This window comes from Impatiens glandulifera, chromosome 3, assembly GCF_907164915.1.
Source record: "Impatiens glandulifera chromosome 3, dImpGla2.1, whole genome shotgun sequence".
Lineage (NCBI taxonomy): Eukaryota > Viridiplantae > Streptophyta > Magnoliopsida > Ericales > Balsaminaceae > Impatiens > Impatiens glandulifera.
Genome location: NC_061864.1, coordinates 2112506 through 2132930, shown reverse-complemented (window position 1 = coordinate 2132930; position 20425 = coordinate 2112506). Strand labels below are relative to the sequence as shown.

Sequence of the window (20425 nt, the reverse complement as noted above, 5' to 3'; positions counted from 1 at the left end):
TATTTCTCTTTCTATTTTTTTATATAATTATTAATTAATTAAGTCAAATAAAAATCTAAATAATCTTTTTTTTTATAAAATCCAATTTAAAAGAACCCGGATCAAACAAGTTCCAAAATCTATATCAATTTTATATCCACTAGGTATATGTTTGTTAGACTTTTTTTTTCTTATTTCATTTTTACTTATTTAATATTTAAATTTAAATTTAAAATGATATATTAATAAAAATTTATAGAAACTAATTTATTTTTAAATTTAAGTAATTTATTATTATTTAATTAATAAAATATTCAAATCATTTTACATAAAAAAAACATTAAATGAGTTATATATCATTGATGATTTATAAAAAAATATTAAAAAGTTAAAATGATTAATATTTAAAAAATATATAATATTAATTATTAAATATTATTATAAATATATAAAAAAAGAACGAAATGTACCTGAATAAACAGCTAATTAAATGTACATAGAAGAAGCTAATCCAAGGTAACACTTATTTCTGTTATAAATAAAGCATCATTTGAAAACATCTATATCCATTAGAAAGCTTTGCCAATTATGTCTGCCAACTTTTGCATTCTCATCTTCTTCCTCTCAACTTCCATTCCATACATATTTGATGCCGGCTTCGGAGGAGCCATAGGAGCTGCTGCTGCAGCCGACATTCGATTCGCAAACGCGAGTGATGGCCAAGTCCTATTGGCGATAAAGGACCTCATTCCACAAGATCCTCAAAACGTCTTTGGTTCATGGAACCGGTCTGTCCATTTCTGCAATTGGTTTGGTGTTACCTGTGGACAACGCCATCGTCGGGTGACAGCATTAAGGTTGTTGTCTTTAGAATTGTCGGGTTCACTTTCTCCTCATATAGGAAACCTTTCCTTTCTAAGGGTGATTGATCTTAGGAACAACAGCTTTCAGGGGACTATTCCTCAAGAGATTGGCAAGTTGTTTCGACTGAGATCTCTTGTCCTTTCGAATAATTCTTTTGACGGCCAAATCCCAATGAATCTATCTCGTTGCGTCGAGATGAACGACATTGATTTGTCGGGAAACAATCTCACCGGACAGATCCCTTCGAACCTAGGATCTTTGTCTAATCTATGGAGTTTGGTCTTAAGTTCCAATCAATTGGTTGGAGAAATGCCGGTTTCTTTAGGAAACCTTTCGAAACTTCAGAATCTGACTCTGGACCGGAACTGTTTACATGGAAACATTCCTTCAGAGCTCGGGAAACTTTCAAATTTAGGGTTGCTTCAATTGGGTCACAATAATTTCTCTGGAGAAATCCCTTCTAGTTTATACAATGCCTCCTCAAAGTTACACTTTTTCTCCGTGGTGAATAATTCTTTACACGGGAGTCTACCTAAAGATCTAGGCCAAATCATGCCTAATATAGAGTGGTTTTCAGTTGGAATGAATCGATTCAACGGCCCTATTCCATCCTCACTTGGAAATGCTTCCTTTCTTTCAGTACTCAGCTTATCTTTTAACGAGTTCACGGGTCCTTTACCATTGAGCTTTGGAAAACTTCAACAGCTGAGTGTTCTCTATATTCCTGCAAATCAACTTTACACTAGAAAGATTGGAGAATATGATGAGTTTGCTAGTTTCATTGATTCATTAGCCAATTGCTCCAATCTGCAAGGGCTAGATATCTTCAATAATAATCTAGGAGGGTCATTGCCTAAATCCATTGGTAATTTCTCTAGGAAAATCACTCAATTCTTGTTGGCTCGAAACCAAATCTCTGGGAGTTTACCATCCTCAATTGGAAACCTTGTGAACTTAAGGACAATCGCCTTGCATAGAAACCAGATGACGGGTTCTATTCCAGAATCAATTGGGGAACTCTTTTCTCTACAACAGCTTTATCTCCATACCAACAGATTTTCAGGGGAGATTCCATCGTCGATTGGGAATCTAACTAGCTTGAGCTTGATCGGACTAGAAGAAAACATGCTAGAGGGAAAGATACCAACATCATTTGGAAACTGCTCAAGTTTGTCTGGACTTGACTTATCGTATAATCAGCTAACGGGTTCGTTGCCTAAAGAGATCTTTGGCCTTTCTTCACTGTCATTTGCTTTGGCTTTTCAGTTCAACATGCTGACAGGTGAAATACCTGAGGAATTGGGTAAATTGGCTAATCTTGAGATGTTGTATTTGTCGGGGAATAAACTTTCTGGGAAAATACCATCAACAATTGGTGGTTGTCAAGTGATGGAAAAGCTCTACTTGAATGGAAACCAATTGGAAGGCACGATTCCGTCTTCTTTAGCTCAGATGAAAGGTCTATTGGAACTGGATCTATCAATGAATAACCTTTCCGGCATGATTCCAGTGATTCTGGCAGATTTACCTATTCAATATCTAAATATTTCCAATAACATGCTTGAAGGTGAAGTTCCAAGTGAAGGAGTGTTTAAGAACATCAGTGCCTTCTCTGTTGAGAATAACAACAAGCTTTGTGGAGGTATCAAGGAATTAAACTTGCCACATTGTCCTGCAACAATCTTGGATAAGAAGAAGAAGGATTTCAATGTCAAAGTTATTGTACCCGTTATTATCATTTCAACGATTCTTCTGTGTATTGGATTGATGATTGCAGTCTATCGATTTAGAAGATCTCGACAACCACAAGAATCTGCTGATTCATCTCTTGAAGAGAAATACCCAAAACTCTCTTACGCCGAACTACTCCAGGCGACGAACAGTTTCTCATCAACGAATCTACTCGGTAAAGGAACACACGGGTCTGTTTACAAAGGGATACTTACATCCGGCGGCCAAGAGAATGTAGTCGCCATAAAAGTGTTTGATCTTCAAGGGCATGGAGCAAACAAGAGTTTTACGGCGGAATGCAAAGCCCTGAGAGCGATTCGCCATCGGAACTTGTTGAAGATCATCACGTCGTGCTCGAGCATAGATTTCCAAGGCCGGGATTTCAAGGCGTTGGTTTTCGAATATATGTCGAATGGAAGTTTGGAGAAATGGATCCATTCAAATCCATCAGATGAATCCAGGTGGGTTTTGACGCTAACCCAGAGATTGAACATTGTCATTGATGTTGCATCCGCCTTGGACTATCTACACATTCATTCGGAGGCGGCGGTTGTGCATTGCGATCTGAAACCGGATAACGTTCTTCTTGACGATGATCTGTGTGCCCATTTAGGCGATTTTGGATTAGCAAAGCTTTTAGATACTTCTTCCAATGTTCGTCATTCAAGTTCTATTGCTGTTCGTGGCACTGTAGGATATGTTCCACCAGGTAAAGATCTGACTTTTGTTTGATTAGGGTTATTTGAAAATTTTAAAACCCTTAATTTGATGTGTTTTTTTTTTAAATTTGATTTGGTTTGCAGAGTATGGTATGGGTGCAGAGATATCTACCATGGGTGATATCTATAGTTTTGGAATTCTATTATTGGAAATATTTACCAATAAAAGGCCAACCGATGTCACATTTTCAAACGGTATTAACCTCCATAGTTACGTGAAAAATTTCATTCCAGATCGAGTTATGGAGGTCGTGGATTCAAATATCATGTTAGAGGAAGACGAGACAATTCCTCGTGTTAGCACAGAGAATGTGAAAGCTTGTCTAAATTTAATTCTTCGAGTCGGACTTTCTTGCTCAGTCGATCAACCGAGCGACAGAATGAGCATTATAAATGTTATTAAAGAACTTGATGGGATTCGAAAATTATATTTGAGAGCGAAGAAACAACACGTTACTAGAAGACAATAACTTGATTCAGAGATAGTCTTTTAGAGTAGTTTTTATTGACTTGTAATTGTTTGAAAAATTGTTAGAAGTTGTTTGTATGTTTAATTAAGTCTTTATTTATTTCACTATTGTAAAAGTAAAGATCTTGATCTACATTTTTTTCTAATTGTTAGACTTAAAAAAATGACAATGACTAGTCATATGGATAATTGATTGAAATGTCACATCTAAAAGAAAAGTCTTTGTAGTTTCAAATTCAAATTATGAAATGTTTGAGATAGAGAAAGGGATAAAATTAGCATATTCACAACAACAAATAAATCATTAAGCTACTTTTGTAATTTTTATTACTTTTTGAAGAAGAAGAGAAAAATGATAAACCATTTCAATCAGTTTTACAAAACTAATTAATTAGATGGTATAACAGTCCAACAGCTAACAACTAAATAACTGATATTATTTATAAATATACATCTCTTAGTCCTCCATTAATTCTTTTACAACTTCATCCTAACATCATGAATGATAAACATCATCTCACCCCAGAAATATTACTAAAATGTTATCTTGCCAAAGAAATAATGGGAGATCCTCGATTAAGTGAAGGTTATGTTATAGAGGAGATTGATGTTTACGGAGACAAAGAACCATGGCAATTGTTTGAAGAGAACAAGGGATCCATTACTCGATTCAACGGCGACAAAGAAGATTGTTTACTTTGCTTCACAAAAGTAAAGAAAATGTGCCCGCGTGGAAAAAACTTTCGTCGTAATATTGCGGGATCCAAGAATGGAGGATATTGGAAGGGAAACAGCGTTGGGGTTCCGGTTTTTGACCAACGAAAACAAGTGATCGGGAGAGCGAAATGTTTCTCATACGCCAATAAATCATCCCGAGCAACACAACCACTTGAATTGAATGTTATTAATGAGCACGATTGGATCATGAAAGAATTCAGCATTTACGGTCACTTGGCCCAACAACTAGAGCAAGAATGCAGATATAGAAACAAGATTATTCCTTTAAATATTTTTGAGTCGCATGTCGCGGTTGTTATAAAAAGGAAACCCGTCTGTAATACTTTGAAGAGGCAAAGATTAACCATTCAAGAAGACGAGAGGACTACAAATATTGCCAAACGACAATGCATCATCATGAATAGTCTAATTAATCCATGGAATTATTCTATCCAAGTAAAGCAAAAAGTAGCACACGCGGGCTCTAACGTATTTAATTGGAACAATGGAGGATTAATATTTGATGATCATAAGAATGTACAAGAACATCGTCGTCTTCATCATGTAACCACTCTTCCTACTATTTCTCTTTATATTGATAATTGTAATATTAATAACCATTATAATTTGATACAACAGCAAAGTGAAACAGTACCGATGGACATTATCTACACATCTTGTTTTATGAATAAGAAGGAGCCAATTATTAATAATGTGTGGAATACTACAAATATTGAAGATCTAGTCATATTTGATGATAATTTCCATGTTCCTAAGAGCGGGGTGTTATTTGATACTCAAGAAGATATAAGCAAGTTCATCGACGACTTATTTGACGACAAAATATTTGTTTTGGAGGATCATCAATTGGATAATAATGTAGCACCTGCGGGATTTGATGTACTTAGTTGGAATGATGGAGGAATATTTGATGATCATGTACAAGAACATCCTCATCATCAAGTAACTACTCTTCCTAACACGTCTTGTTTTGAGGATATCCACGAGCCAATTATTAATAATGTTCATCGTGGGTCGTATACTACACATATCGAAGACCTAGTCATTCTTGATGATACTTTGCATGATCCTAATAGCGGGGCGTTATTTGACACGCAAGAACAAATAAACAAGTTGAGTGACGACTTATTTGATGACACAATAATTGATTTGGAGGATCGTCAATTGGATAGGTACGACGAAATCTTTAATGAATTCTTGAAATGCTTCAATGTAACCAAATAACCAAGAAGATTAATTTTGTATTTGTCACAACATCGTACTATCATTTGTATGACAATGAGTAGAACTCAGACTAATCATCTAAATTTGTGGATAAACGAGCTAAATTGCTTATAATATCATTTTTAGTATAAATATGTTTTAATTCTTATCTTAATTTGAAATCTCTATCTTTGTAAAGTTTTGATTTTTCTTCTTGTTATAATACTTATAACATATATAATTTTTGTTTTCTAATCAAATATTAAAAAAAAAGTTAAATTCTTAATAAGCACCTTTCAGATACAAGATATTATATTGGAAAATGTTAAGCTATTGAATTGTTGTTCATGGTCCCTTTTATCTTTTTTATTTTATTTAACTCTTGATGATGAACCATTCAAGCAAACACTAAATCTAATTTTAAATCATTATATTATTTGTCATAAATTAATCAAAATAAAAATTACTTAATACAATTCAAATGTCTCCCTCAATTTTCTAAGAATCGAAATCAAGACAAAGAGTGAGTCTAAATCAACGAGTGTGAATGAGTCATAATTTTATTGTTTTGGTATGATCCATTTCAATTAGTGAATATTAAGTACTTAAGAAAAAAAAATAGAGATTATTAAATATTAATTTCTGGAATTTATTATATGAAACAAAATTTGAATTCATCCCAAATCTCCCTGAGCAATAATATTGCACTCTCAATCTTGTTTCCTCACTTTACAACAATCCAACTTCCCCATCCATTATGCTAAAAATAAGAACAAGTTCTGTGGCGATTAAACCTTAACAGGTAACGAATCCTTAGGCCGAGGTAAAGGCAACTTCTGTGGGGTTACACCAGGCCGAGCCATCACATTCTTCTGTCTCGAAACAAGTCCTGCAGTTTGAGATAACCTAGACAATGATTCATCCTCTCCTGACTCTTCTATAGCCAGTTTCAAGCACTCAACCACCTCATTCATATCGGGCCTATCTTTCGCATTTTTCTTTAAACAACTGTCTGCTAACTTGGCTATCCGTCTAGCCGAGCTTAGTGGGTATTGGTTTCTAATCCTCGGATCCATTATCATAGCAAAGCTCCTTGTCTCAACTGGATAAAGCTTCACCCATTCTAGGAGTTTCTGTTCAGATGGCGGCCTGTTTCTCTCAACTGTCCTTCTACCCGAAAGTATCTCGTATAAGACTACTCCAAAACTGTAGATATCGCTCTTAGATGTCAGATGACCCGTATCTACATATTCTGGGGCTGCATATCCAATTGTCCCAACCACCTTGTGAGTAAGAAAAATAAACAAACCTTTTAACACAAATGCAGATTAGATTAGATTAGATTAATAATTCAATTCTTAAACTCGCTTGTTTACATCGGTTGAAACATGGGTATGTTCGCCAACAGGACCTTCTCTTGCCAGCCCAAAGTCCGAAAGCTTAGGACTAAATTCTTGGTCCAGCAAAACATTAGATGATTTGAAATCTCTATATATAACCTATATCAAAAGATAAGTTTTAAAAATTAAAATTTTCGAATAATTGAACAGAGTTCAAACATTTTAGCACCTAAGTTACCAACAAACCAAACCTGTCTGTCGCATCCTTGATGAAGATAAGACAGTCCTTGGGCTGCACCAAGCATAATTTGCAACCTCAATTTCCACGAAAGAGTTGGCATGTTCTTGTTGAAGAGATGATGTTCCAAGCTTTTGTTGGGCATGTATTCATATACCAGCAAACGGTGAATTCCTCTTCCACCATCTTCCATACAAAATCCCAAAAGTTTGACAAGATTTGGATGCTCAACTATTCCAAGAAATTTAACTTCAGCCAGCCATTCTTTATGACCCTATCCAATAACAGATCAAGCAAAATCAATTCAATCGACAATGTTCATGTTTTTTCAAACCCAATTAAGTAGTTGATTAATTACCTGCAAACTTTGAGAACTAAGCTTTTTAATGGCAACAATAATTGGATCTCCATTACTACCATCTGGTGGATTAATTGAACCTTTATACACACTCCCAAAACCACCTTCTCCTATCTTTAACAACTTGTTGAAACCATTAGTAGCCTCCTTCAGTTCAGCCAGAGAAAATGCCTTCAAATTATTATGCCTTTTCTCTCTATACATTTCCGGACCTCTTTTCGTCACAGACGACGTCGCACCGACCGACTTTGTCGCCCTATTTACCACCGGAGTATCCTTAGATGATGATGAGATTTGGGTTTTCAACTCCGGAGCAGATTTTCCCCGGGAAGGCTTCGATTTGTCTTTGAAAATTGAGAAGCACTTCATCGGTCGAGATATTAGAATACCAATTTTGTCTGATCTTAGCAAAACTTGAGAAGAAACAATTGGAGATTAAAGCATCTAGGGTTCATGCGTTGGAAATTAAAGCGAAACCCAGAAATGAAACAAAGGAAATACAGAGGTTGAAGAAGAAGAAGAAGAAGTAAGATGACACACGGAAGTAGAAGGAAAGATTGTGATGATGATATGGGTAAACATGTTGTGTAAGCATAAGAGAGAAAAAGAAGTGGGAAACGACGGAATTAAGGAAGGAAACATTAATTACAGCTAATCGGAGAAACAGTAGAGATAACAACAATTGACAACGAGACTAAGGTGTGAACTCAAATCCTACACGGCAAACCTAAAAAAACCCATCAACCAGAGAAATCAACTAGCCGAAAAGCTTGTGAATTTGAAGTAAAATACAGAACCCAGTAAAAATGAATCAAACCCATGTGGAAGAGAGAAACGCGTGTATGAAACGGCAAAAGAAGATAGCACAGAGACCATCTGAATGTTATAGTCTCCAAAGAAGACCAAGAAAAATATGACCTCCCGCGTTTTGAAACCTCAGATGGGTCCCAACCTACTTTTTTTTTTCATTTTTTATTTAAACATTCGTTTTATAACAAATTAAATAAAAGAATGCAAAGACGATAGTTCCAAATTTTCAATTAAAAATATTAATATTGTCACACTTTTCAAACATATTATTAACTATGGTTAGTTCTGTCCCAATCATAACTCATTGTAACTATCTTTGTAGATAGACAAATCTTGACTAACCTAGTCACACTCAGCTAACAAATGTCCATTTCTTTTATGGTAGAAGAATAGTCAGAATAGATAAACAATTTATATTCTTAAATCATTATTAAAATAAATATTTTTGAACAAGAGGATTTAATTAATAGGCTTACCATCATGAAATCTAATGAATGAATTCATACATAATAAAAGGTTTTTGAGTGGGGGTAGTCTTTTTGTTTTACTTGTAAGCAATCCAAATTTGAAGGAAAGACGTTTTCTTAATGGAAGAATTTGGCAGAAAGACACAAAAACATTCCATTCATAGGAAGAACAAATTTCTGATTAATTACAATTTGAAGAGGTCTCAACAACTCTATCTTTTGAATGGGAAAAATGAAAAGAATCTGATGAATAGGCAATTAAAAATATGATTAATTCATTCCCAAAGCAACCTGCGACTTGGAGCTGGAGGGGCCAATCCTGGGATATCTGGAATACTTGTGTTATTTGGATTCACAATCTGTCAAAATTAAGGTTATCAACATCTACTATTTTTAAACCAACCAACCAACCAACCAATATTAAGATCCTAACCTTGACAATAATGATTGCTATGACGCCAATAACGATAAGTACTAGGAAAGCCATTATACACCGGTCTGTTGCAACCTGAGTTAGAACAAAAAAAGGAGAGCGCAAGATGAGTCGTATATGAAGAAGAAATGGTAAGAAATATTGGGTTATCTAGAATTTGACCTGTCGACCAATTTCCTTCACCAGCTTTGACGCCTTCTTGAGTGAGAAATGAATAGAGTCGAGCTCATTGACAATCTTGCTCATTTGTTCAGTCTATTATAATTCACATTCAAGATAATCAAGAAGTCAAAGATTATCACTTTAACATGGTATATATACATAGAAGAGACAGGTTCAAATCTCTCCAGAAAACTACCTGTGCCTTAAGAGCCGCTGCTGTTTCTGTTCCAACATTAATAGTCTCATGAACAACCTACATACAAATATAGTTAATATATAACACTATCATTGAAAAGAAACTTACTTTTCCAATACTAGACGATCTCCTATGGTTTTCATTGCAAAGAAGGTTATCGAGATTTGTAGAAAACCTTTTTTGATCTCTCAATAGCTTGATCAGTATCATCCATCATTTCATTGCCACGGTCCATCAGCTGTTGGTTCGTCATAGCTGCGAAGAATTCACAGACAATGTAGTACACTCAATAAACTGATTCAAAAAACAAAAGTTTAACAACAGAAATATATATTGTCTTCCTACTTGAAGCTAGTAAAGCATTATTGTCTTCTGCAAACCCCTCAGCTGTCCCATCGAAGAGATCGAGCCGCTTGTTTTCCAGATTACTCGCATATCTGCGTAATGAAAAACCACCATTGTTGAGTATGCCGAAAACAAAAACTGTTTCACAGATTCATTCACTTACTGTTTTTTCAAAGCAACATAAGAATTCAGCTCCTTGATCTGCAAAACAAAACAAAACAAAAAAGGAAATGAATATGTTCTAAGATTGGTTTTAAAGAAAGCATTAGTATAGTACCATTGATTGTTTCTTATCACTGAGCATCTTAGTGGTATCTGGATTACATTCCACATTCTTAATTTCTCGATCAAACTCTTTAATCAGACTAAAGAGAAACACAAATAATAATACAGTTTCTGTCAGTAACTAATCAAATGGATTTTAGGAAATTACTGATTAGTGATTACCTCTTGCACTCCCGCATTTTCTCTGTTAGATCTTCCAATTGTCTACTTCGCCTGTTGGAATCTTTAATCTTATCCAATTTCTGGAACCCATTTCTGAAATAAAGATTTATAACATTATTGTTGTATCACCTATTCATACAGTCTACAGAGAGATCTAAACAGTAAACAGTAAAGTAAAGATGTGAAGATTCTTACGATAGAGCTCGCAAGATATCGGCAATTTTTCCATCTAAATCTGCAAGCTCCTCGCTGATTGCAGATAGAGAACCCATCAGTGAAACTGTAAGTTGAAGTGAGTGGTGAAGGTAATGTAGTCAAGATGGATGAAATAGGAAGTGGGATTCGTGATCTAAGATCGGATCAGAAGAATGTAGAGGGAAGGGATGAAGATCAAGAATGGATCTGATCGGAGGAAAATGTGAAGAAACTGGACGCCAAAATTTGACCTATTTGGATATTTGATTTCCTTTTTCCGTCAATGGGGCTTCCGGCTTCTTCTACTAACTACTGCGAATATATTTTTCCGACAAGGTCTTCCGTTTAAACCACTCATACGGGAAATTTGATAATATGACCCTAAAAATATGAGTATTTTGAAATTTAACCTTACTAATTTAGTTTTTGTTTTTTAACCTTTTTTTATAAATTTTTCCAATTTTACCCCTCAATAACCTTTTTATTTTTTTTTATTTTTTTTTCTTTTTTCTTTTTCTTTCTTTTCTTTTCTTCTTTTCCCCCGCTTTCCCCTTTCTCTCTTTCCTTCCCCCGACGACCGTTGCACTTCCATCCAGCCTTCTTCCCTTCCGTTCTTCTTCTCCGTCACCTCCCTCCCCAGGTCCCCTTCTTCCCCCGTCAGCTTCCGTTTCTCCGACGCCAAGCTCCGCCGACGTTCGCTAAGAAGCCCAACCCTTCCAGCCAGCCTCTTCGTCGATCGCCAAGCCGAACTTCCAGCCAACGGACGATTTGAGGTTAGTTTAAGTTTATTGTTTAGGTTTATTGTTTAGGTAATCTTAGTTTAGTTTAGGTTTATTGTTTTAAATATTGAAAATGCTGAGAATGCTGAGATTGATATAGTTTGAAATGCTGAGAATGTTTGTGAATGGTTTGTGAATATTTGCTTTGCATGTTTTGATTAGGGTTTTAGGGTTTTAGTTTATTATGAATGTTGAGAATGAATGCTGAGAATGATATATTTGATTAGGGTTTTAGTTTAGGTTTAGGGCTTGGCGTGGGCGTGGGGGTGGGGGTGGGGGTGGGGGTGGGGGTGGGGCGTGGGGCGTGGGGCGTGGGTCTTGGGCGTGGGGCGTGGGGGTTGGGCGTGGGGCGTGGGGGTTGGGCGTGGGGTGTGGGGCGTGAGGCGTGGGGGTTGGGCGTGGGGCGTAGGGCGTTGGGCGTGGGGCGTAGGGCGTTGGGAGTGGGGGTTCTTCGTGGGGCGTAGGGCTTGGGCGTAGGGCGTGGGGCTTGGGCGTGGGTCTTGGGCGTGGGGCGTGGGGCGTGGGGCGTGGGTCTTGGGCGTGGCCCTTGGGCGTGGGGCGTGGGGCGTGGGTCTTGGGCGTGGGGTCACGCAATATGTAAAACTAATTAATAAGTTTCTTAATAAGTGAGGATAGCTTAGTTGGGAGAATGTCAGACTGAAGATCTAAAGGTCAGGTGTTCGATCCACCTTCACTATAAAAGTTTTTTTTTCTATTGGAAATTTTTTAAACAGAGTGATGATATATATAAACATTGAAATGATTTTGATATGTATGAATTATTCTTTCAAAATGGTTGTGTGTACAACATTGAAATGATTTTGATATGTATGAATATTCTTTCAAAATGGTTGTGTGTACAATTTTTCTTGGGCCAATACTCTAGAATTGTTTACACTCATACTTATTTCGCTAATATTGTGGTTCATGGTGGTTGGGATGATTGGGACCACATCAGTAACAAGAACAAGTATACATCTTTAATATACAAATCTTAAACATTCATGTACTTTTGATGCATATTATATTAATTGTTGAATTTTCTATATAGGACTGCCTTTTTCGGGGTGTACAAGTGTTATGGGCCTGGGGCGAATAATTAATTCAATTTCATTATTTATTGTGTAGTAATTTATTTGTTTTATTGATTCTTTCATAGATGTTGAATTAGTATAAATAGAAATGAATGGTGTTTGTGTGACTTATAAAAATTACATTATAATCTTCTCAAAGTCATTCAAATAGAAAATTATTAAACAAGCCATTTGAATAATTAGTTTCTAAGTTTCAAACCTATTTCTTTTGTCTATGTTTTGGTTAATGATGAATTTTGTTTATATTACGCACTTGTTGTTTTCCTTTGGGCAAAAAACAACTTATTTGTTGCTTTGTGCTCTCAATAATTTTAAGTAAACAATCTTTATATATACAAAAAAATACAAGATTTATAAAATATAAACGAAAGAATTGAGATTCTTTTTCAAGAATAAGAATGTATGTATAATATACATGATTTGCACAATCCCATCAGTGAATTCAATTTACAAATTGTTGAGAGAAAGAGACAATTGTGAAAATAAGTACCTGACTTACTTATAATCCCACCCTTCCATTACACACTGGAGACTTTTCTCAAGTGCAGCAAATAGTACAACATATATATTACACAACAATTAGTAATTTGTTCAAATTTCTACTTCATAAAGCTCCATTTTGTGCTGCAAGTACAACAACAAAGCTCCATAACTGACCCTCAATTGCACACTGTAATACCTCTTTCTTTTTGCCAAAAACCAGAAGACTTTGTACATTTGCTGCTGTTACATAGATATGTATAATAAAAGTTGTTATAGTCGATTAATGCAAGCACAAAAACAAGAATATAGATTTAGCAAGGTTCATCCTAGATTAAGATTACCTTCTTAGCTCATATTAGAAACTTAAGTTCACATTGAAGATAATGAGAATGTTGGGTATTTTTCCTATTTTCAATTTCAATTTTGTAAGTTCTGCTTCGCTGTTTCATTAATTATAAAGTAAAAGGCAAAAAAAAAAAAAAACCTTTTACAGTGAAGGTGGATTGAACACCTGACCTTTAGATCTTCAGTCTGACATTCTCCCAACTAAGCTATCCTCATTTATTAAGAAACTTATTAATTAGTTATACATATTGCGTGACCCCACGCCCAAGGGCCACGCCCACGCCCAAGACCCACGCCCCACGCCCAAGACCCACGCCCCACGCCCAAGACCCACGCCCAAGGGCCACGCCCCACGCCCAAGCCCACGCCCAAGCCCTACGCCCCACGACGAACCCCCACTCCCAACGCCCTACGCCCCACGCCCCACACCCAACGCCCTACGCCCAACCCCCACGCCTCACGCCCCACGCCCCACGCCCCACGCCCCACGCCCCACGCCCCACGCCCAAGACCCACGCCCCACGCCCAAGACCCACGCCCCACGCCCCACCCCCACGCCAAGCCCTAAACCTAAACTAAAACCCTAAAACCCTAATCAAATATATCATTCTCAGCATTCATTCTCAACATTCATAATAAACTAAAACCCTAAAACCCTAATCAAAACATGCAAAGCAAATATTCACAAACCATTCACAAACATTCTCAGCATTTCAAACTATATCAATCTCAGCATTCTCAGCATTTAAAACAATAAACCTAAACTAAACTAAGATTACTTAAACAATAAACCTAAACAATAAACCTAAACTAACCTCAAATCGTTGGGCTAGAATCGTCCGAGGTTTGGCGATCGTCGTTGGCTGGAAGTTCGGCTTGGCGATCGACGAAGAGGCTGGCTGGAAGGGTTGAGCTTCTTGGCGAACGTCGGCGGAGTGCAACGGAAGGGAAGAAGAACGGAAGGGAAGAAGAAGGGTCTGGGGAGGGGGGGAGGGCAACGATCGGGGGAAAGGGAAAGCGGGGGAAGAAGAAAAGAAAAGGAAAGAAAGAAAAAGAAAAGAAAAGAAAAAAGAAAATAAATAAAAAGGTTATTGAGGGTAAAATTGGAAAAAAATTTAAAAAAAGATTAAAAAACAAAAAAATTATTATGGAGGTTATATTTCAAAATACCTTTGTTTTCAAGGTCATATTATCAAATTTCCCACTCATACAGCTGTCTCACAATTTTTTTAACTTTTTTTTTTTATTTAACGTTTTTTTTAACAAAATTATTTATCACTCATTTTTTTTTTATTTAATTAACATTATTTATAAATTCGTAAAATTTTAAGATGATAAACTTAAAATAATTAAACTTAAAAAGTTTATAAAATAATACAAATTTAAAAATTAATTCAAAATTTTAATTGACTTAGCTTTCAATGTTTTACAAAATAAAACCAAAAAAGATTGGACTTTGAAGATTACCTTTTGTGCACATATGGCTTAATTTAATTCAAATTAATACTACCACTAGGGTCATGAAACTCTCTAATTTAGGGAAAAAGTACCATAACAATGAACATAATATGATGTCATTTGGAAAATGAAAGTCTTTAGACTTTTAACCAAATCGAAATAGAAAAAAAAAAATAGATGGCAATTTCAATATCTTGCTTGAATAAACACGGGCGATATGCTCGTGTTTTTTACTATTATTTGGACAACTAGATATGTTTCTCGAGATTCTCTAGTTTCCAAACTAACCGCCAAGGCTGTAAAAATTGCATCGTTTGGATGCACATATTAGTAACATCTAATTACAAGAATAAACAAGAAACAAACTTATACACACCATTAAGCTACACAATAAATACTACAATAGAGATAAAGGGTCTTTTAAATCTGACCCTCTCTCAGTGTGACAGCAAAATTTAAGAAATGTCATTACTGTAATTATTATTATTATGTGCATGGTTTTGCACAGCTTTTACAGCAGCAACTCTACCTGCATTTGCAGCTCTACTAGCTGCTGCCATGGCTTTCTTCACTCCCTCCTCCACTTCTTCCATGTTAGATACTTTCTCTGCTGCTCTTCGTGCTTCCTGGTTAATTTTCATCAAATTTAAAGAACATATTTTATTTCAATAAAGAAAGAAACAAGATAAGATTATTAAGTTACCTGGATTGCTTTCACAACTTTTGAATGATCAATAAATAAATGGGAAGAAGAAGAAGATGATGAGGCAGATGATGGGGTGGTGGTTGAAACCTCGAGAACCCCGTTTTGCCAATGGCCTGACTTGATTTCATCGTTTCTGAAAGTGTACATTCCGTATCCTTGCCTTCTTCCCTCGTGCCACGCTCCCTCGTACGTATGTCCATTTGCAAACCGGTATACCCCAAAACCATGCATCTTATCACCAAAGTATTCTCCAGCATATGTATCTCCATTTCTGCTCCCACACACAATTCATTATCAATAGACTAATATTAACAAATCTTCCAGTTTGTCATTTTAATAGCATATCTACAAGTACTCTTGCAACACTTACAATAGTTTGTCGTGCTAAAGATTACATGAAGAAATTGAGAGTTTGCGTGTATGAATACAATTGGGGGAAGAATTTGACCTACTTTTGAAGGAAATGCTTTTTAGCATGGAGAGAACAAAAGTTTTTTATTTTATTTTACCCAGGTAGCTGAAGTGGTAAAGGTCTTTAACTAACAAAGCATGGTATCTGTTAAGAGTTTGAGGCAATAAAGTCAGCCAAAGTGATTTTGATGCATCAATTTATCCTTTGGTTGACATTCCAATAAAGGCTAATGACTAAAGATAAGTTTAGTAAATTCATGCAAACTGAGAATATCAATTGCTCATTTTGCATGAATGAGTTGGAGACATTGGATCACATTCTTTGTGTTTGTTCATTTGCTCTTGATGTTTGGAGGAGAGTGAACAAGTGTATGATGGCGACTAATGCTCTAGAAAAATGGAAAGATATTATGAAATGGCTCATTAAGGAAACAAAAGAAGAAAGTTTTTTTTCAAATATCTACAAATGTATGTTTGGTGCAATGGTTTATAAGGTGGAGAGAAAGAAACACTGGAGTTTTTGCTAAGGTAAAGTAGAAATGAAGAGGAGGTTTGGAAAGAAATCAATCTTAATGGGCTTGCTCTTATTTGCAGGTGGAGAAGAGTTTGGAATTCTTTGCAAAATTGGCTCTTATGTAAAGAATGGAGGATTGAGATTTGAGAGTAATGTTCTAAGATGGGATAATACAATCATTCTCCAAGTTCCTCTAACACATTCTAGAGTTTTTTCTGGAACTTTTTCGTGAAATAGGCTAACACATCGTATAACTGTCATAGATTTTTGGTGAGTCTGACTTCAAATCAAGGTGTTTTTAATGAGAATCAAACCTAAGACACCAACCTCTTATTAGTTCAACACTCTTTACACATGAGTTATCATCTTAGGTGGATTAGTTTTCTATGAATGAGTTGAGTCTATCCAACTCTACCTCTTTCAGCACAACAATAGGTGTCACTCTAATGGGTATGAAGAAAGATTAACCAAAAAAGCAAATGTGAAAAAAGGTTACCTGAAATGATATTGTCCAAGGCCATGCTTAACACCCAACTTGAATTCACCAAAATACCAGCTCCCATCATCACAAGTATAAACTCCACGGCCATGAAACTGACCATGATACCATTCCCCAGAATAGACATCCCCACTAAAGAACCTATACACACCAAATCCATGTCTCAATCCAACTCTGTATCGTCCTCTATATCTGCTCCCTTTCGCCCATGTCTCCACCCCATATCCATCATACTTCCCATCAATCCAATCCCCTTCATACCTCCCACTCATATAGTATCTATGAACCCCACTCCCAGAGCATTTTCCTTTGTGAAACTCACCCTCATATACATCTCCATTCTTATACATCTTTACCCAATACCCTGAAATCGGTCCGTTTTCAGGTTTTCTCTTTGGGGAAATTGACCAAATAACTGGTGGCCGTGGAGGTTTCTGAACAGTTGGTCGACGGAAATTTATGAATGGTGAACGAGCTACTGTTGATCGAATTGAAGGGAGACAGGGAAGGGCGAGATTTAATGAAATCAAAATAGTTCCAATGAATAAGGTTGCTAAGAGAATATGGAATACGATGGTGTAATAGTGATAAGAGGTGAAGAAATATAAGAAAGGTAATGAAAGTAGGATTACGATTCGTAAATGAAGTTGGACGCGGCGAACACGGCAAGAACGGCAGAATATTCTGTAGACGATTGATTTAACAACAAGACTTATGATTGCTATGGAGGAATAACAGCGAAAAGATGAAGGGGATGGTCTGGAATTTAGTACTGGTTCGCCGCGCCGATTGTTGATGAGAGTTGAATGAGAGAGATTAGAAGGTGTATGTGACATTACATGTGGTCTTTTCTGGGGTATGGAGAAAGGATTCTTGCTCTTGGTGAATGGGTTATCGACAACGGCTCCATTTCGTGTCGGGTTTTGATGGGGAGTGGAAGAATCAGTAAGGATTGGAAGGATTAGATGGTTCTGGTGCTGCGATTGAAGATGTTTGTTGTTAAAATCGGAAGAGAAAGCGTTGTCGTGGACTTGGATTTCGAGATCGAACTTGGGTTGACGCGTCATCTAGCTACTCATTCAGAAGAGAAGATGAAGATGAAGATGAAGAAGAAGATAGCAACAAAGAACGTGGCTTTATATCTCTGTGCGGGTGAAATTGGTGATTTGTATGTGACAGTAAAGATAGATAGATAGCAGAGCAGCCGTTTTGGACGCAGAGAAATGCAGATTGGATTAGGAAGAAGATGACCATTGTCATCGACCCCCCTCCTCCTTTGTAGGACCCAGAAAACTACAACTACTCCACTGGATTCTCATTTTCTTTTGGCCAAAAAAACAAAAAAATCTCATTTCTTCAAATATAAATTATATTAAAACTCCATTTTTTTTTAATGATCCATCAAATATTCAAAAATTGAATTGGTTTAAATACAACCAAACGATATAAATAAAACATGACAATAAAAAAATAAAATAATGAAATTTATAATTCACAAAAAATAAGAGAATATAAACTCAACTATTATGCATGTCATATATGTTAATTCGATTCAAACCTCTCCTTTAGTATCGAGAAACTCAAATATCACCCACTAGTGAAATTTGACTGAATGACACTAAAGATGCTCATATTTGAGCTTTTGACCCGCGCAAAAAAATTAAATGCGCTGGCAACACCTTTAATTTTTTTGGACGAAAATGTCCCTATTGCGAGACGCAAAAAAAAAAATTGACTCTCGATTATCGGTTGCGTTTCGAGATTGTCGGTTGCGTCTCGCGAATGCGAACGTTTCGCGACAAAGGCAAAATCGTCAAACAAAAAAAAAATGTTCCCAGCACATTTAATTTTATGCGCTTTTTAAAAAGTCAAATAAAACTATCTTTAAGGCTAGTCAAATTTCCCGTCCACTAAATTTTAATCATATTTTAAAAAAAAACAAATACGGCTTCTGCACACAATGCAGGAGAAAATGATATGTTAATTTTATTAATTAAATATAATATTCTCATTGCATTAGTATTAACACAAATGTTTTAAAAAATAATATTACAAACTACTATAATAATAGAAGTGTCTGGATACATGATTAAAATAAGTTAATAATACGACAATAAAAAACTCAAATTATGTTGTGTCCATTCTTTTATTTGAGATGCATCATAGGATCTGATCTTCTTTTTTATTATTTTTATAAAGAGTTTTTAAAATTTATTCTTTTTCATCAAATGAGATATAATATAGGATTTTTATCTTTTTAAGAGGGGTTTTTAAATTTAGAGGCCCTCTTTATATGTATTTTTTAATGAAATTTTTCACTATTTTATTTATATTTGTAGATTATTTGTTATTATTTGACTATACTTTTTATTTTATTTTATTGCTCAGATTACTTTAAAAAAATGTGTGATTGGTGGATTATTTTAATTAAAATATTAATCTTTGTAAATTTATATTATTTAAAAGATTTTTTTTTTAATTTGATTTTTTAAATGTTATTTTTTATTATTGGTAAATTAATGTTTCTATATGTAACTACTTATTTCGTTTCATAATTATTATTATTTTATAACAAAAAATAATACAACAAAAACTAGAAAGATGAATATAGATTTCCTAGATGAGACAGCAAATAATAATTTACCATCTTCTAAACTAAAAATAAAAAAAGAATTATTTAAGTAATAACTAGAATACTTTTAGTGTGCTATTTAAAAAACTTATTATTTAATAATATAATATAACTTATATAGTCAATCAAATATTTTAATTTTTCAGTTTAAAACCTATAAGTTTTCAGTTGAAAATATATATATAATTAATTTTCAAATATAAAAAATAATAACTCTCATATTTTAATCTTTGTATTTGACACCTACATATATCATTATCGTCCCATTTTAATTTTTATCCTAATATATATATATATATATATATATATATATATATATATATATATATATATATATATATATATATATATATTAATTTGTTTTAATTCTAAATAATTTAATTTGGTGGCTGATTGGGTACTAAGACCATCTCCAACAGTACTGGAAACGCATACCTAAAATGGGTTTTCTCCTCCAACCGAACTACAAAACCAAACCCAAAATGAGATTTCTCATTTTCCCTCTTCAAAAAATGCAAATACGCGTTGCTACTGTTCACAATCGCATATATATTTTCTTTTTGCATTTTAGCCCTTTAACTTTTACTTAATTAATTTTATATATTAAACTTACTTATATAATTTATTTATATTTTAATTTATTTATATTTTAATTTGTTTATATGTTTTATTTATTTATATTTTATTTTTATCTTATATTTTATATTAAATTTATTTATATAATTATTAATTTAATTTATATAATATTTTTTATATAACATAAATTTATAATATAATTTAAAAAAATTATAATAATATTAAAAAAAATTA

General features: G+C 34.8%; 4 protein-coding genes across 4 annotated transcripts; 1 reads left to right on the top strand and 3 right to left on the bottom strand.

Moving 5' to 3' along the window:
* The first annotated feature begins 557 nt into the window (after positions 1-557).
* Positions 558-3790, top strand: LOC124928626 (probable LRR receptor-like serine/threonine-protein kinase At3g47570). The gene is made up of 2 exons (XM_047468861.1): positions 558-3283; positions 3378-3790. The coding sequence occupies exons 1-2, from the start codon at positions 568-570 to the stop codon at positions 3761-3763; spliced, it is 3102 nt and encodes a 1033-aa protein (XP_047324817.1). The 5' UTR covers positions 558-567; the 3' UTR covers positions 3764-3790.
* Positions 3791-6336: 2546 nt separating this feature from the next.
* Positions 6337-8488, bottom strand: LOC124929304 (probable serine/threonine-protein kinase PBL19). The gene is made up of 4 exons (XM_047469632.1): positions 7640-8488; positions 7295-7555; positions 7080-7202; positions 6337-6986 (listed from the first exon to the last, which is right to left on the bottom strand). The coding sequence occupies exons 1-4, from the start codon at positions 8006-8008 to the stop codon at positions 6492-6494; spliced, it is 1248 nt and encodes a 415-aa protein (XP_047325588.1). The 5' UTR covers positions 8009-8488; the 3' UTR covers positions 6337-6491.
* Positions 8489-9045: 557 nt separating this feature from the next.
* LOC124929305 (novel plant SNARE 11-like) lies at positions 9046-11002 on the bottom strand. The gene is made up of 10 exons (XM_047469633.1): positions 10695-11002; positions 10500-10592; positions 10330-10417; positions 10216-10253; positions 10053-10144; positions 9883-9962; positions 9708-9764; positions 9512-9604; positions 9350-9424; positions 9046-9275 (listed from the first exon to the last, which is right to left on the bottom strand). Exons 1-10 carry the CDS (start codon positions 10769-10771, stop codon positions 9192-9194), a joined length of 777 nt encoding a protein of 258 aa, XP_047325589.1. The 5' UTR covers positions 10772-11002; the 3' UTR covers positions 9046-9191.
* A 4150-nt stretch (positions 11003-15152) lies between these two features.
* On the bottom strand, positions 15153-18191 carry LOC124931688. The gene is made up of 3 exons (XM_047472213.1): positions 16981-18191; positions 15557-15830; positions 15153-15479 (listed from the first exon to the last, which is right to left on the bottom strand). The coding sequence occupies exons 1-3, from the start codon at positions 18048-18050 to the stop codon at positions 15309-15311; spliced, it is 1515 nt and encodes a 504-aa protein (XP_047328169.1). The 5' UTR covers positions 18051-18191; the 3' UTR covers positions 15153-15308.
* Between the last annotated feature and the right edge of the window lie 2234 nt (positions 18192-20425).